Below are 17,711 nucleotides of genomic sequence, written 5' to 3' on the forward strand. Positions count from 1 at the left end.
GGTTTAGCACTTGAAAAATACCGCTTCGTTTTCTCGTCGTCTAGCTAGCAGTGTTGGGCGGCTACTTGGAAATGGTAGTGATGTACAGTAAACTACCAGTTACTCTACGTTACAAATGAAGCTTCGTTGCATTGGTGGAGTAATCAACGCTACACCAACATGGCAAAAGTAGTTTACTACATCAGACGCTACTTTTTTATTATTTTTATTTTTTAATTGAACCAACTTCATGCCAAGTGAGGGTGATATCAGGGATCACTATAATGCTGTGTTCACACTTATACCGGTACGATAGTGGTATAACTGTATCGATACAAAGTATACTGGTACAGTTTAGTGCATCTGTCCACGCTAGCAAGAAATGTTTGCGGTTTTCTTTCACGGTAGTTGAAATGCGCGTGCGCGAAATGTTTCCGTGGTTACCGAGTAACATCCTTCCGAGAATATATGGTGGATAAAACAACGTGTGTGTGATTTTTTGTTGTCAGTGTACAGTCTGTATTTCTGGTGGTCATTTATTCAGTCGAATCGTATAAAACGCACGAGGCAGTTGAGAAAGAAACAAACGAATCTCCGTTCTTCACTATTTTATTCAGCGAAGACATCGATTGAGGTGTGTGACTTTGCGCATGCGCATTATATTTGTATCGATACAGAACCGCTTCATCTGTCCACACTACGCGAAGCGCTACAGTACCAATACTGTACCGGTACGAAACCCATACATTTGTGGGTTTCGTACCGATACAGTTATACCGCTACAGTACCGGTATAGTTGCTAGTGTGGACAGGTGTTGCGGTACGAAAGTAGTTTCGTATCGGTACAAAATCCCTAGTGTGGACAGGGTAAAACTGTCAGTCAAAAAGATACACAGGTTTAAAAAAAAAAAAGGTTCAGTTCAATTGTTTAGTAACCGTGATCATTATTCTCACTGCTCCACATGACAAAATTCAGGTGTCGATAGTGCATGAATGTACATCTGTGCATGTGTGCACGTGCACATCTGTGTTTGCATGCTTTGACACGTTTACATCGCCTCACATGATGTCAGTCATACAGAAGTGCTTCTGTGGCTACATGTGCAGTCAACACACACAAGCCTGCGCAGACACAAAATTGAATTCAAAATATTTCAGCCTCTGGTTTTATTTAGACGGCAGCAGAAAGATCTGCCGGAGCTTCAGAAATGCTCTGGAAATTGTAGCTTACGCTACCTGATCTATGAAAGATACTGAAAAGCTATTTGATTCAGTAAACTACTGCTACAACTCGGAGCTGTGTCACATTCAGAAGTTCGCCGATGACACAGCCATCGTGGGGTGTATCAGTGACGACAGAGAGGAGGAGTATAGGAGCCTGGTGAGGGACTTTGCCGTTTGATGCAACAGGAATCATCTGCAGCTCAGCACCTCGAAGACCAAGGAGCTGGTCATTGACTTTAGGAGGTCCAGACCAAGGTCACAACCAGTTCTGATCGAGGGAGTCGAGGTGGAGGCTGTGGATTCCTACAAGTACCTCGGGCTGTGGCTGGACAGCAAGCTGGACTGGACTTGCAACACCAATCACTTATACAGGAAGGGACAGAGCAGGCTGTACTTCCTGAGGAGGCTGCGGTCCTTTTACATCTGCAGGAAACTCCTGTGGATGTTCTATCAGTCCGTGGTCACCAGTGTCCTGTTTTACACCGTGGTGTGCTGGGGGGGCAGCACATCCGAGAAGGACACATCCAGGCTGGACAAACTGATCAGGCGGGCCGGCTCTGTGGTCGGCATGAAGCTGGACTCTGGTGACGGTGGCAGAGAAGAGGTCTATGGACAAAATACTGAACATTATGGACAATGCCAGTCACCCTCTGCACACCGTCATCAGCAACCAGAGGAGCCTGTTCAGTGACAGAATGCTCCTTCCCAAGTGCAGGACGAACAGACTCAAAAACTCCTTTGTCCCTCACGCCATCAGACTGTACAACTCCTGTCTGGGGGGGAGGAGGGGGAACAGGAGGACAGAAGACAGGAAGGAGCAGTAGCCTAGCCTGACAATAAACAATACTGGACAATGTGCAATATAATGTGCAGTACCTCTTCTGTTGGCCCTTTCCTCCCTTCCCCATATCTTATTCTTTTTTTATATTTGTATATGCAAATACCTAATTTAATTTATCTAGAAGTTTTTCTCTATTTCTATTCTCTGTTTATCCTGTAACGATGCAACTGGAATTTTAATTTCCCTGAGGGAACCCTCCTGAAGGGATCAATAAAGTTCTATCTAATCTAATCTAATCTAATCTAAACAGCAGCATTACCAGCACGCTGCTGAAAAATGTAGTTTCGCTAGGAACTGTGGCACAAAAACCCTCACTTCACAAAACCAAGTGTCTCTGTCTCTCTCACACATGCAAAACTGTATTGCATGCATGCTGCTGTGGTAATTTCATTCATCGCACAGACCACAGTGCATGTGATCTGTGTCACACTGTACAGCCCTGAATTTCCAAATGGCCATTGAATTTTAAGTCTCACATCACTGCGAATTGAAAAGTTTGACCTGCAAAATAAAGTCACAGGTCCATTTCTTAATTTCTCCATTGTTTGGCACTTCACTTTGGTGGAGGAAAAGTGTGTTTGAAAGACTTTTATTCGACACTCTGTGCTGAAGCATACATCCAGGTTCTGCATAGTGCAGTCAAGAAAAAAAAAATCATGAAAGTGAAACAAGCTAATGAAAATGTCACCATGTCGAGTTCGGAAATCACAGCTGCATGTGCAGCAGTTTGCAAGGACGAGACGACAAGCAGTCAGGGTGATGCAGTGAGTTTCATACAGCAAATAAGGCTCAGGAACAGAATGAAGGACTGCTTCCACTACGTTTAAATTTTCACCCATCATGTCTCGGACTGTAACTTTCTACGTGATGGTAATTGGGTTATTCTACTTGTGTTCAGGATGTTTTCAAAGAGAACTATGTAAAAATAAATGTGATGCCGTATATTTTATCTTTTCATCGGTGTTGATGTACAGTCAAGCTGGAAGGTCTGCACACCCCTTTCACCTTCTCCACGTTTTATTACGTTACAGACTTGCTCTACAATAGATTGAGTTCATTTTTTGTCACAAAATTCTCCACAAAATAGCCCATACTGACAAAGCGAAAGCAGGTTTTTTAGAAAATCTGCAATTTTATTTTACTGACAAAAATAGGTTATTTAGGAGTTACATATCTGTACACACCCTTAGCCTATTTTGGCAGCAATTACAGCTTCAAGGCGTCTTGGGAAAGAAGCTACGAGCTTGGCACACTTGTTTCTGGACATTTTTGCTCATTCCTCTTGGCATATCCTTGCAAGTTTGGCCAGGTTGGATGGGGAGCATCGGTGCACAGCCATTTTCAGCTCCTTCCACAGATGTTCAATTGGATTCAGGTCTGGGCTCTGGCTGGGCCACTCAAGGACATTCACAGACTTTCTCCGAAGCCACTCCTTTGTTCTCTTGGCTGTGTGCTTCGGGTCGTTGTCATGTTGGAAGGTAAACCTTCGTCCCAGTTTGAGGTCCAGAGCGCTCTGGAGCAGGTTTTCTTCAGGATCTCGGTGTACTTAGCTGCATTCATCTTTCCCTCTATCAGTACTAGTCACCCCGTTCCTACGGCTGAAAAACATCCCCACATCATGATGCTGCTACCACCATGCTTCACTGTAGGGATGGCATTAGCCAGGTGATGAGCCTTGCCTGGTTTCCTCCAGACGTGACACTTGGTATTCAGGCCAGAAAGTTCAATTTTGGTTTCATCAGACGAGAGAATCTTGTTTCTCGTGGTTTGAGAGTCCTCTAGGTGCCTTTTGGCAAACTCCAAGCAGGCTGTCATGTGCCTTTTACTAAGGAGTGGCTTCCGTCTGGCCACTCTACCATAAAGGCCTGATTTGTGGAGTGCTGCCTGGATGGTTGATCTTCTGAAAGGTTCTCCCATCACCACAAGGATACGCTGGAGCTCTGTCAGAGTGACCCTCGGGTTCTTGCTCACCTCCCTGGCCAAGGCCCGTCTTCCCCGATCGCTTAGTTTGGCCGGGCAGCCAGGTCTAGGAAGATTCTTGGTGGTTCCAAACTTCTTCTATTTACGAATGATGGTGGCGACTGTGCTCTTTGGGACCTGTAAAGCTGCAGCAGTTTGTCTGTACCCTTCTCCAGGTCTATGCCTTGACACAATCCTGTTTCTGAGGTCTGCAGATAATCCCTTTGACCCCATGGCTTGGAGTTTGCTCTGACATGCACTGTCAACTGTGGGACCTTGTATAGGCAGGTGATGGCAATCCCCAATCATGTCCAAGCAATTGAATTTACCACATGTGGACTCCAATTAAGTTGTAGAAACATCTCAAGCAGCATCAGTGGAAACAAAATGCACCTCAGCTCACTTTTGGGTGTCCTATCAAAGGGTGTGCACACTTGTGTATATATGATATTTTACATTTAGATTTTTAATAAATGAGCACAAAATGTTTAAAAACCTGCTTTCGCTTTGTCATTATGGGCTACGTTGTGTAGAATTTTGTGACTGTAATCTATTGTAGAGCAAGTTCGTAACGTAATAAAATGTGGAGAAGGTGAAAGGGGTGTGCAGACTTTCCGGCTTGACTGTATATAATGTGCAGTATTCTGCTTTTTCAGTATTCCTCCTTTTGCTGTACTTTGACTGCCAATGCTCATTGTGAAATAAAATAAATTATGGTCTTGTGACAGAAGTGGTGCCAGACCTACAATGAAATGAGAGAATACAAGAGAGTGTATTTTATGGAGCATTTTGGTTACACCATGACTACAAGGAATAATATCTGACCATTTGGTGCAGTGATTTTTTTTTTTTTTTTTTTTAAACGGTGCTTCGTCACTGACTCACAAAAGAACCATTTAAAACAAAATTGAATCATTTCATTTTTTCGTGTTATCTATTACTGTCGTCACAGGGGGTGAACAAGTCATTAGTTTAGGAGCCCAGAGCAGAAGCAGATTGTGTCTCGGCTGTTAGTTTTTAATTGTATTTGCCTGATGGACAAGTGGGTTCAGTAGGGTGCTCTGAATTGTACTTTATTTGATGTATATGTTTAAGCATATGTTAGTGTGCACTGCTTGCTCCTGACTCCTGCACCGACATAAATCAAGCACAGTTCTGGCTGTTGATAGTAACTTTTTATCATACAGAGTAATTAACTTGCACCGATTATAGACAGCGTTTTTAGAATGAGGAACAAGCAAGGATGTGGAAATACTTATAAAATGAGCAAAATGAGTCAGCTTACTGACCAGCACATGAAAATAAAGATACAGCCAGACTCGAATAACATATTTTGAATGCCTAGTGAGGAGAGAGTACCATAGCTCTTAGCCAAAATATTAGACTTACTACTGTGCAAACATGATGTGCTCCATCAAAGATGTTATCATGTGAGAATAAGGACTATGGCCACAGACTATGGCCTTTTCTTCCTGACGATTTCTCCTCCTCTTCCACCTCCTGCTTCTTCTTCTCATCCTCCTTTTTCTCCTGCTTCTTCTTCTTCTCCTCCTCCTTCTTCTTCTTCTTCTCTATTAATGCTCCTAACTATGGATAAGGTGCAGTTTTTTATTTTGAATAGTTGAATATGTTCCCAGACAACCAAAACATGGGGTAGGACAAATCCACTCGAGCTCTCGGTTGTCCAGTGAACTAGTTAATGAGAGAAACTGCTACATCAGCGTAGAACTTTTAAAGGCCATCTTTCAAACATAAGATATGTGAGGTTTATCATTGCTCCAGTGTGGTACGCGAGTATGGGGACGAGCTGAGTCTTCAGTCCACTTATAATGATAGTGTGCTCCGTTTCTCTTAGGTCTCTGGATGGGCGTCTGCAGGTATCTCACAGAAAAGGCCTCCCTCACGTTATCTACTGCCGGCTATGGCGATGGCCTGACCTGCAGTCACACCATGAGCTGCGTGCTATAGACCAGTGCGAGTTCGCGTTCCATATGAAGAAGGACGAGGTGTGCGTCAACCCCTACCATTACCAGCGTGTGGAGACGCCAGGTATGCCCTCTTGCTGCACGTTTGTTTTCTCCGAAGCTTTAGATTTAATCATCCTTATCAAATGGTACAGAATACCATAATTAGTCTGGAGTCATCCTTGATTTACTACTCTGTGTGTGCATGCAGTTCTTCCTCCCGTGCTGGTTCCCCGACACACTGATATCCCTGCAGAATTCCCCCCACTGGACGACTACAGCCATTCTATCCCCGAGAACACCAACTTTCCTGCAGGCATTGAGCCTCTTATCAACTACATACCTGGTGAGTGCAAAGGGGGAGAAAAGTCAGACAGACAGACATGCACGCTAGGCTGCTTGTGCTCACATGCACATTCTTGTCTCTTCGACTTCATGTTTTGCTATAATTCAAGGGAGGATCTGCAGCTCCTTAATAAACTGAATGAAATTGCATGAGACACCAGACTGATCCGGAGTTTTACCTCAGGACTGACATGCAGGGATTTTTCACTTTCGTGTAGGTGGTCAGTAGAGTTGTGACCATTCAGTTTTTTTCACGATTCAATTCGAATCACGATTCTGACCTTCCGATTCGATTTGAATCACGATTCACGTTTTTTTGTCCTCTATTTTATAACTGATGCGCATCATTGTCAATATTCTGTTAACTGTCAACCTAGAAGTGTAGAACAATAAAAAAAAAAAAAAAAAGTCGTGTTGCCTTTGTAGTCTTTATTCAGACTCCAGTCACTCCGTTGACTTTGAATGTAACTATGAATGTATCACAGTTCAGTCATTTTTGGCACGTTTTAATTTTGAAACCGCAAAACGCTAAGAAACAGAAAAGCAGTGAAAACTTCATGACTTTCGTCCCAATCTTTTAAAACACAAAAATGCAGTCACTTGTGTTAAAGTGAATACCGTCTATTGAGACACAACATTCATTGTCCAGAGAGGATCTCACGAGATTGATATAGCAACCACAAACATGGCTGCGCCCACGTACAGCTCCCGATACCGAATCAAATTTTTCACATCAAAATTATGCCATTTGTTGAAATTTGTTATGCGTCTAGAGCAGTGTTTCGCAAAGTGTGGTCTACAAATGTAGTCAGCGTTTTCAAGATAAGCTAGCGTATGCTTTGTAACATTTATTAGAAAGTTAAATTTATCCAATCTTGTTTTTAACGGCAATCAAACGACCCTGTAATTTCATCATTATTATTATTTAAAAAGCGTTCTGCATCTGAATTTGCACCACATAAAACTTGTAGTGTGCACGTGCTCTTATTCCGCCTCTCGTCTCTAGGCAACAGTCACCTCACAAATCTCTGCCTCACAGGCAAACAGGCAGGCAGACCTGAAAACAAGCAAACGAAAATTCTGAACATATAAGAGGCTAATCCTAACTAGCTCGTGTTCGTGGCGATTTTTTTAATTTACTGAAAGTGAAACAACAAGGATGGAGCTGACAGGTAGCCTGGCAAGCCAGACTAAATGTGAATATTTAGTCTGGCCTTGATCCGTAGACATTTCCGAAGGGGGTGGGAGGAACAAACCGCTGTCTTTCAAACTGTCTCTGTGCGTATAGGCCAACACTCTGACCAATCAGCGCAACAGTGACTGTGATGTAGTCAGAGCGACAGAAAGCAGTGGGGGAGGCCTTGAAATAAATAATTTTTCAAAATGCGTATTAATTAATAAACAGGTTCTAGATATTAAGAAGTTTGGGGATAATGACCACAAGTTTGGAGTCTTTACCACATACACTCATTTTTTTCCAAGTGTTTTTCAAGGGTTTGCTTAAACTGTTTTTGAGTTTTTATTTTTATTTAGTGGTGTTTGGTGAAATAATTTCCCTTAAATTTAAAATAACAGGAAAATAAGAAACAATCAAAAAGTAATGTTTCAAAGCTGTTTATTAATTCTTCGTACTGCACAAACTAGCCCCATCCTTTTGGCTACGAGCGGAGCCAGCTGGTAGATCAGACTTTTGCCATAGCCGGTCGGCAAAACGGCGAAAACGTCCTTCTTGAAAAGGAACGAGCGGAGAGCCTCTTCCTGCTCATGTTTCAACAAAAACTCCAAGTCTAATTCTTCTAAAACTGATTCCAAAGCGGAGTCAAACGCGCGCTGTTCACTAGCCGTAGCCATCTTTCCTGCTGTGCTTTCTCCAGCGTCGCGCAGCCTTGTCGTCACTCTTGCAAAAGCCCGCCCAAAGAATCCAAACAAAAACCTTGCGTTGTGATTGGCGGGCACGATTTGATGCCCGGGGTGTTTTTGTTTATATGGTGCGAGGCTAGACCCATTCGCTAGGCAAAAATATTTTTGGCCGCTAGGCGGGTGGGTCTAGTTTACTAGGCTAGCTGACCGGTTCAGTTAAGAGGAAAAAACCTGACACTACCGACACAAGCATCAATAAGGAGAACATGCAGAGAAAAGAAGATTCAGTTAGCACTGAGTCCCCAACACAGGAAGAACAAGAAAAACAAGCTCGGCAGACTATTTGTTTTGTTCATTTCAGTTCATTCATGTTCCTCCTAATTTTGAACTATTGATATGAAATGTTCTGATTAACCGTTTGCTGAATTTTAAACCTCCATACTTTTGCCTTTAAAAACCACGGAGGATATGGAATGGATAGGCCTTTAATGTATTTAGTTAACCATAATTTTTTCAATTAAAAACACCTAATAGTACACATCTCTGTATGTTGTGTGTTGTGTGGGGCGGGGGGTGGGTGTTGACAGGTGGTCCCTGAAATTTTTTTTTTTTTGGGACAAAGTGGTCCTTGGTCTGAAAAAGTTTGAGAAACACTGGTCTAGAGTTATCGGGAGGAAATTAGGTCTTGTTAGTGAATCGTCAGTGAATCGTGATTCCTTAAATTTCAATCGATTTTCGAATTGCGGATTGAAATGGATCGGGGATCGATTAATCGTCACACCTCTAGTGGTCAGATATGAAGCTTGCAGGACAAAGAAAGACCACGTTCATTAAAATGGGAATGAATGATGATGCCACAGCACTGTGAAATCCATTTACCTCATTCATTCATCTTCAATAGCTGCTTTATCCTGATCAGGGTTACTATAGTTTAAATTAGTGTGTGTAGATTTTTATAGGTACAAATGTACGATCAACATTTATGAGCATGTTTATGAGCACTTTGTCAAGAAATCGGACATCTCTAAGAGTCTATGTAGATTAGTATTTGAGTTTCTTTGAGTAATATTGTTAAAAAATAGTTACTATAAAATATGACACAGGTAAAATAATCATCCAAATAAGTAAGAATGGTAAAGTATTTAGTGAAACAAACACTCCAAGTAGCGTGTTACTTAACAATTGGTGCTCATGCTCCCTTCACTGAAAATAAATGAAGATGCAAAGATGTTAAACCCATGTTATTAAAATGTGTATTACACCATAATGATATAATATGACATACCCTGTGTCCGAAATCACTCGCTATATAGTGGACTGTATAGCGAGTTCGCCATTTTGTAGTGCTGCCCGAATGTATAGTGAGAATTATTACACCCTATATAGTGCACTCAAAGTATCCCACAATGCATCATGAAAATTAGTGTACCACTGATGGTCACTAACCGGGCAATATATCCCATCAGGCATTGCGGTCGCGCTGAAAGAAATCAAATCAAAAGCCTCAAATTTGATTTAATAAAAGGCAGCGGCAAAGAAGAAAGTATTCAGCGTTGATTTAAAAGAACTGAAAGATGCAGCAGACACAAAGTACTTTGTATTTATTAAAGTGGGAAATACGCTGAGTATTATATGGATTTATTATTTTGAAAACCCACCAGACGACTGATCTGGCACGTATTACATTGGTGCTTGAAAGTTTGTGAGCCCTTTAGAATTTTCTGTATTTCTGCATAAATATGACCTAAAACATCATCAGATATTCACACAAGTCCTAAAAGTAGATAAAGAGAACCCAGTTAAACAAATGAGACAAAAATATTCTACTTGGTCATTTATTTATTGAGGAAAATGATCCAATATTACATATCTGTGAGTGGCAAAAGTATGTGAACCTCTAGGATTAGCAGTTAATTTGAAGGTGAAATTAGAGTCAGGTGTTTTCAATCAATGGGATGACAATCAGGTGTGAGTGGGCACCCTGTTTTATTTAAAGAACAGGGATCTGTCAAAGTCTGATCTTCACAACACATGTTTGTGGAAGTGTATCATGGCATGAACAAAGGAGATTTCTGAGGACCTCAGAAAAAGCGTTGTTGATGCTCATCAGGCTGGAAAAGGTTACAAAACCATCTCTAAAGAGTTTGGACTCCACCAATTCACAGTCAGACAGATTGTGTACAAATGGAGGAAATTCAAGACCATTGTTACCCTCCCCAGGAGTGGTCGACCAAGAAAGATCACTCCAAGAGCAAGGCGTGTAATAGTCGGCGAGGTCACAAAGGACCCCAGGGCAACTTCTAAGCAACTGAAGGCCTCTCTCACATTGGCTAATGTTAATGTTCATGAGTCCACCATCAGGAGAACACTGAACAACAGTGGTGTGCATGGCAGGGTTGCAAGGAGAAAGCCACTGCTCTCCAAAAAGAACATTGCTGCTTGTCTGCAGTTTGCTAAAGATCATGTGGACAAGCCAGAAGGCTATTGGAAAAATGTTTTGTGGACGGATGAGACCAAAATAGAACTTTTTGGTTTAAATGAGCAGTGTTATGTTTGGAGAAAGGAAAACACTGCATTCCAGCATAAGAACCTTATCCCATCTGTGAAACATGGTGGTGGTAGTATCATGGTTTGGGCCTGTTTTGCTGCATCTGGGCCAGGACGGCTTGCCATCATTGATGGAACAATGAATTCTGAATTATACCAGCGAATTCTAAAGGAAAATGTCAGGACATCTTGTCCATGAACTGAATCTCAAGAGAAGGTGGGTCATGCAGCAAGACAACGACCCTAAGCACACAAGTGGTTTTACCAAAGAATGGTTAAAGAAGAATAAAGTTAATGTTTTGGAATGGCCAAGTCAAAGTCCTGACCTTAATCCAATCGAAATGTTGTGGAAGGACCTGAAGCGAGCAGTTCATGTGAGGAAACCCACCAACATCCCAGAGTTGAAGCTGTTCTGTACAGAGGAATGGGCTAAAATTCCTCCAAGCCGGTATGCAGGACTGATCAACAGTTACCAGAAACATTTAGTTGCAGTTATTGCTGCACAAGGGGGTCACACCAGATACTGAAAGCAAAGGGTCACATACTTTTGCCACTCACAGATATGTAATATTGGATCATTTTCCTCAATAAATAAATGACCAATTATAATATTTGTCTCATTTGTTTAACTGGGTTCTCTTTATCTACTTGTGTGAAAATCTGATGTTTTGGGTCATATTTATGCAGAAATATAGAAAATTCTAAAGGGTTCACAAACTTTCAAGCACCACTGTAATTCTGTGACAGTAAAGATGTAAATAACAGCGCGACGGAGTAGTGTCCAAAAGCGTTTTTTTCATTTTATCAAGGAACTCACTATATAGTCTTCTCTGTTGTAATTCCCTGTATAGGGAATAGTGAATGAGTGAGTGATTTTCAGACACAGGGATAATGACCTCCATCTATGAATGAATACTATGCAAGCAAGAATCTGCTTGCTGTCTATTTGGTATAAGCTATGGATGCCATTTTCAAAGCTCTATTATTCCCTCCAACTTACACGTATGCACATACATTAAATAACCTTGTTATAGAGCTCAAATCAGGCTTGAATCATGTTAGAGAATTTTGCTTTCATGTCTACTTAATCCAATGAACTGAAATTAGATAATGCTTAAATTAGATGGTGCTTGGATTATTAGGTTATGTGCGAATGAAATTGTCTCTGGCTGTTAGCCTAATATTGCTTGTAGAGTGGTTGGTCAGTACAGCAGCAGACATTACAGGTAGTTATCTACAGGAGAAGGGGGTATAAACATTATTAAAAAAAAAAAAAGAGCACAAAAGAGAGTGAACAAGAAACATGCAAGTTACCAGATGGTCTGATTGACTCATACCCAACAAACACGTACACAGGGCTTTGTTTATTAATACTGCTTAAAAAAAGTTGTAAATAAATAAATTGGTATTAATTTATGTGTCCAAAAAAAGTGTAAGTATTGGAGATGAATAAATACCAGTTGCTCAAACATGTCAGTGATGTTGCTGGTTATTTAAATCTAGTCATGTCTTTTAATTGTTAAGACATTCAGCTCGGCAGCACGGTGGTGTAGTGGTTAGCGCTGTCGCCTCACAGCAAGAAGGTCCGGGTTCGAGCCCCGTGGCCAACGAGGGCATTTCTGTGCGGAGTTTGCATGTTCTCCCCGTGTCCGCGTGGGTTTCCTCCAGGTGCTCCGGTTTCCCCCACAGTCCAAAGACATGCAGGTTAGGTTAACTGGTGACTCTAAATTGACCGTAGGTGTGAATGTGAGTGTGAATGGTTGTCTGTGTCTATGTGTCAGCCCTGTGATGACCTGGCGACTTGTCCAGGGTGTACCCCGCCTTTCGCCCGTAGTCAGCTGGGATAGGCTCCAGCTTGCCTGCGACCCTGTAGAACAGGATAAAGCAGCTAGAGATAATGAGATGAGATGAGACATTCAGCTCCAGAAATATGATTATTTCTCTTAAATATTCAGTGGGAGATCAAAGGAGATGCGCAGAACCTTTTATTTTTAAATAAATTTGAGTGGATAGTATCTCCATCCTTGACTCTTGTATGCTGCATAAATGGGAATAAAAAAATATATATTTGAGAGTTAATCTCGACCGCAAAGTTGGCATTGGAGCTGCCCCGCTGAGCCAGCCAGCCCTGAGCGCGTGACATCACAGCGGTAACCGGTTTTAAGGCCGAGGCCTTTTACAGCTATAGACCAAAGTCATATAAATAAAAATTTATGGTGAAAGTAAGAAATCCCGTTACCGACTTGCTCAACTAAGACTGATTTGACTTCACTGATTGTGGGTTGACTCTCAGTAAAACAGGATAGGTGTTATAACTTATGCAACATACATGTACACGCATGCATTTTCACTGATAAAACGTAAAAGGCTAATTAAATAATCAGATGAACTGAGACAATCACATTCTGAAGCAAATTAAATAATCTCATACCGGTAGCTTAAACACACGATACAAGTTACATGTATTAATCTACAGCTAGGTCCATATATATTTGGACACTGACACAAATTTTCTTTTTTTACCTGTTTACTGAAACATATTCAAGTTATAGTTATATAATGGACATGGACATAAAGTCCAGACTTTCAGCTTTCATTTGAGGGTATCCACATTAAAATTAGGGGTGGGTATTGGCAAAGAAGTCACGATTCAATTCGAATCACGATTCACATGCTACGATGCGATACTATCATGATGCATCACGATTCTTGAATTATTGCAATGCATTGCCATATATTCAACATACTTCAGTGAAAATGTAAAAAAAAAAAAAATAGAGCATAATTACCAGTGGCTGTGTACGATCTGGATAGTGTCTCCAGTTGATGCATAACTCAGAGCAACTCAGTTCATAACTGAATTTATTGAAACGACTTTGGAGGTAGTTGCCATTTAAAACAAATATTACTGTTTCCATACTTAACAAGTGGACACACTAATTACAAAAAGTGCATAGGATTTATAAAACTAAAAATAATAAAAGAAAACTAATAGCAGTTTTCAATTTCTTTGCAGCACCTGCAGTGTGGGAGGACAAGGCAATAATAAATATCAAAATATATATACTATTACTCGGTACATTAAATTATCATCATCATCATTATATTATTTGTTACATTACTTTACATTATATTTAAATGCCTTATGGATTTATAGTTTGTGGAGCATCCTCAAATTAGGAAACAATACACTCACTTAGCATATTTCTTTTAGCATGTTGTAGTACCGCAGCAGTTATGTCAGACTCGGTGAGTGTGCAGATGTTCTTCTCAGATTTACGTATTTCTGCAGACAGGAGTGCAGCGTGGATGGCAGGCTGTTGCTCTAAAAAGCGCTCAAGCATGTTGTGCGTGCTGTTCCAGCGAGATTTGTAAACAGAGTCACAGTCGCATATGATGTCTATGCAGAATGTCTAGGTCGCAGTAGCCCGCCGCCGGAAATGCCACTAGCATGAAGGCAGCGGGCGTCAAAAACTCCACGGCGACATCTACAGGACTGGAAGTTGTATTCTACTTGTTTTAGGCTGATGTTCGCCAACCATTCATACAATTTTATTTATTCATTTTTTAGAATTAATAATCGATATTTGGCGTCAAGAATCGATGCAGTATATCATGAAAGTTAGTATCGCGATGCATTGTCATGATGATTATTTTGCACACCCCTAATTAAAATTGGATGAAGGGTTTAGGAGTTTCAGCTCCTTAACATGTGCCACCCTGTTTTTAAAGGGACCAAAAGTAATTGGACAATTGACTTAAAGGCTATTTCATGGGCAGGTGTGGGCAATTCCTTCGTTATGTCATTCACAATTAAGCAGATAAAAGGCCTGGAGTTGATTTGAGGTGTGGTGCTTGCATTTGGAAGATTTTGCTGTGAAGAAAACATGTGGTCAAAGGAGCTCTCCATGCAGGTGAAACAAGCCATCCTTAAGCTGCAAAACAGAAAAAACCCACCCGAGAAATTGCTACAATATTAGGAGTGGCAAAATCTACAGTTTGGTACATCCTGAGAAAGAAAGAAAGAACTGGTGAACTCATCAATGCAAAAAGACCTGGATGCCCACAGAAGACAACAGTGGTGGATGATCACAGAATAATTTCCATGGTGAAGAGAAACCCCTTCACAACAGCCAACCAAGTGAACAACACTCTCCAGGAGGTAGGCGTATCAATATCCAAATCTACCATAAAGAGAAGACTGTATGAAAGTAAATACAGAGGGTTCACTGCACGGTGCAAGCCACTCATAAGCCTCAAGAATAAAAAGGCTAGATTGGACTTTGCTAAAAAACATCTAAAAAAGCCAGCACAGTTCTGGAAGAACATTCTTTGGACAGATGAAACCAAGATCAACCTCTACCAGAATGATGGAAAGAAAAAAGTATGGCGAAGGCGTGGTATAGCTCATGATCCAAAGCATACCACATCATCTGTAAAACACGGCGGAGGCAGTGTGATGGCTTGGGCATGCATGGCTGCCAGTGGCACTGGGTCACTAGTGTTTATTGATGATGTGACACAGGACAGAAGCAGCCGGATGAATTCTGAGGTATTCAGAGACATACTGTGTGCTCAAATCCAGCCAAATGCAGCCAAACTGATTGGTCGGCGTTTCATAATACAGATGGACAATGACCCAAAACATAAAGCCAAAGCAACCCAGGAGTTTATTAAAGCAAATAAGTGGAATATTCTTGAATGGCCAAGTCAGTCACCTGATCTCAACCCAATTGAGCATGCATTTCACTTGTTAAAGACTAAACTTCAGACAGAAAGGCCCACAAACAAACAGCAACTGAAAACCGCTGCAGTAAAGGCCTGGCAGAGCATTAAAAAGGAGGAAACGCAGCGTCTGGTGATGTCCATGAGTTCAAGACTTCAGGCAGTCATTGCCAACAAAGGGTTTTCAACCAAGTATTAGAAATGAACATTTTATTTACAATTATTTAATTTGTCCAATTACGTTCGAGCCCCTGAAATGAAGGGATTGTGTTTAAAAAATGCTTTAGTTCCTGACATTTTTATGCAATCATTTTGTTCAACCCACTGAATTAAAGCTGAAAGTCTGAACTTCAACTGCATCTGAATTGTTTTGTTCACAATTCATTATGGTAATGTACAGAACCAAAATTAGAAAAATGTTGTCTCTGTCCAAATATTTATGGACCTAACTGTAAATGCAGGTAAACGACGAGTGTTGTTGTTTTTGTTGTTTTGTATCCAAATGAGAGTCACCTCTTACCCGTCTGTGTTCTTGCTTATTGAAGGCCGATTGTTTTGAAACAATCTGACTTTCAGTTGTTCGTTCAGTTCTCTGTTCGTTCTCTTCTTCCACGTAAGGGAGAGATATTGCTGCTAAGGCAAGTATAACCAGTGGAAAAATCAGACTGCTGGTCCACTCATTCTCCATTTTCTCCATCCTGAGTACTCCACCATTACTGCCTGAGCCAAGCAATTACTAAAACCTGGGACGGGACGGGGCGTCACCAGTTTTAGCAACAACCGCGGGGAGGTTACTGCCCAAGCAGTAATATGTCACGTCCCGTTCCGTCCCGGGTTTTAGTAACAACCGGGAGAACTGGTGCAACTGAACTTACTTTCCTTTTCTTGTAGTTTTCTTTTCCTTTAATTGTTGATACTCCACCATCTTTCAATACGGGCTTATAGCCAACGCTCCTCAACAGATCAGAGGTCTCGTACGAGTCTTCAGTAAAATGTGCAGAGCAGAAGAGAGACCACTTCATAGGCGCCCAATGTGCCCGTGAACTTCTCGCAAAACGCGTCCAAATCTTTGCAGTTTGAACATTCTTGGGCCATGAATGCAACGTAAATCCACCTTCTGTCGTGTTGCTGCACCGGCCAGCAGCACATCTACGTGGCATGGCGATAAATTAGCTCAAAATGGAGGATCGGAGTTGCAGTCAGCTCTGTGTTTTAGTATAGCGGAAATGGCGATAAGACCGATAGACTTCCTGCTGTGACATCATGGATGTCAAGGTCATTCACTCAGATCCCTACCTGTATGAATCACATTAATCGTAAAAATTACTGCATTAGATTTATTGTTAACGCTTAAAACTATTCCTATGCCATTCTTGAGGTCTCAAGGCATTTATAAACAAAAAGTGAGGCCATGGTTCTGCGTATATGCTTTAAGCTAATTAAACTACAGACGTTTCTTCATAATTTGTGTGGGGTGGGTGTTTTTTTAATACCCATTTTTAATAAGGGTGTCAGTAATTGTGTATCTTAACATCTCTTTGAAGTGTATATAAAAGCATGGACTCCAGACTCCTGTGTAGTGTTTGCCTTAGCTTCAAGAGATTGAGAGTTCAACTCTTGACGATGCCACACCCATCCGTGGCTGGGAGCCAGAGAGCAAATTTGAGCATGTTCTCTGGCTAGAAGGGATGGCATACTCTGTCTCTCGAACATCACTCACAGCAACAGCAGTCAGCCAGTCACGGGTGTCTGAGCTCATGTATGTGGAAGAGGGCAGATAGTGCTTTCCTCTGAGTGTGTCACGCTGCCTTGTGATACAGCATGAGTGGCAGTTCAAAAAGATGGCATTGGCTAGCTTCACATGCCTCGGAGGAAGTATATTAGTCTTCACCCTCTCTGGTTGGCCACGATCTTATTGGGGAGACATGGCTGGTGGGTGGGAACTGACAAACGATCAAGCTGTGGGAAAAAAAACTCAACAAAAATAATCTCTTGCTCAAATATCTTCTGATATTACAATAGTTGGCCTATTCTGAAAAAGAAATCAGTATTTTTTTTAACCAGGAAAGTGTTTAACAATTGAATAGTGAATAATAATAATATTAAATTATTCATGAAATAATTTTAAAGAATTTTATAAATTGCAGAAGTGGAAGCTAGATTGAATGCCAGTCTGCTGCAGATGATTAACAAATGCATATTCACAGAATGATGATCTAAATATACTTATAAGGACCATGATTAAATAGATTTTGGACTGGAAAAAC

General features: G+C 41.2%; 1 protein-coding gene across 1 annotated transcript in view; it reads left to right on the forward strand.

Moving 5' to 3' along the window:
- Positions 1-17,711, forward strand: part of smad3b (SMAD family member 3b) — an 83,911-nt gene that overhangs the window by 44,801 nt on the left and 21,399 nt on the right. Inside the window, exons 2-3 of the mRNA XM_060923884.1 lie at positions 5,859-6,052; positions 6,179-6,313. Of these exons, the coding sequence (XP_060779867.1) occupies positions 5,859-6,052; positions 6,179-6,313 (329 nt within the window). The remainder of the gene's footprint in view (positions 1-5,858; positions 6,053-6,178; positions 6,314-17,711) is intronic.

The sequence above is a fragment of the Neoarius graeffei genome, chromosome 6 (genome assembly GCF_027579695.1).
Source record: "Neoarius graeffei isolate fNeoGra1 chromosome 6, fNeoGra1.pri, whole genome shotgun sequence".
Taxonomy (NCBI): Eukaryota; Metazoa; Chordata; class Actinopteri; order Siluriformes; family Ariidae; genus Neoarius; species Neoarius graeffei.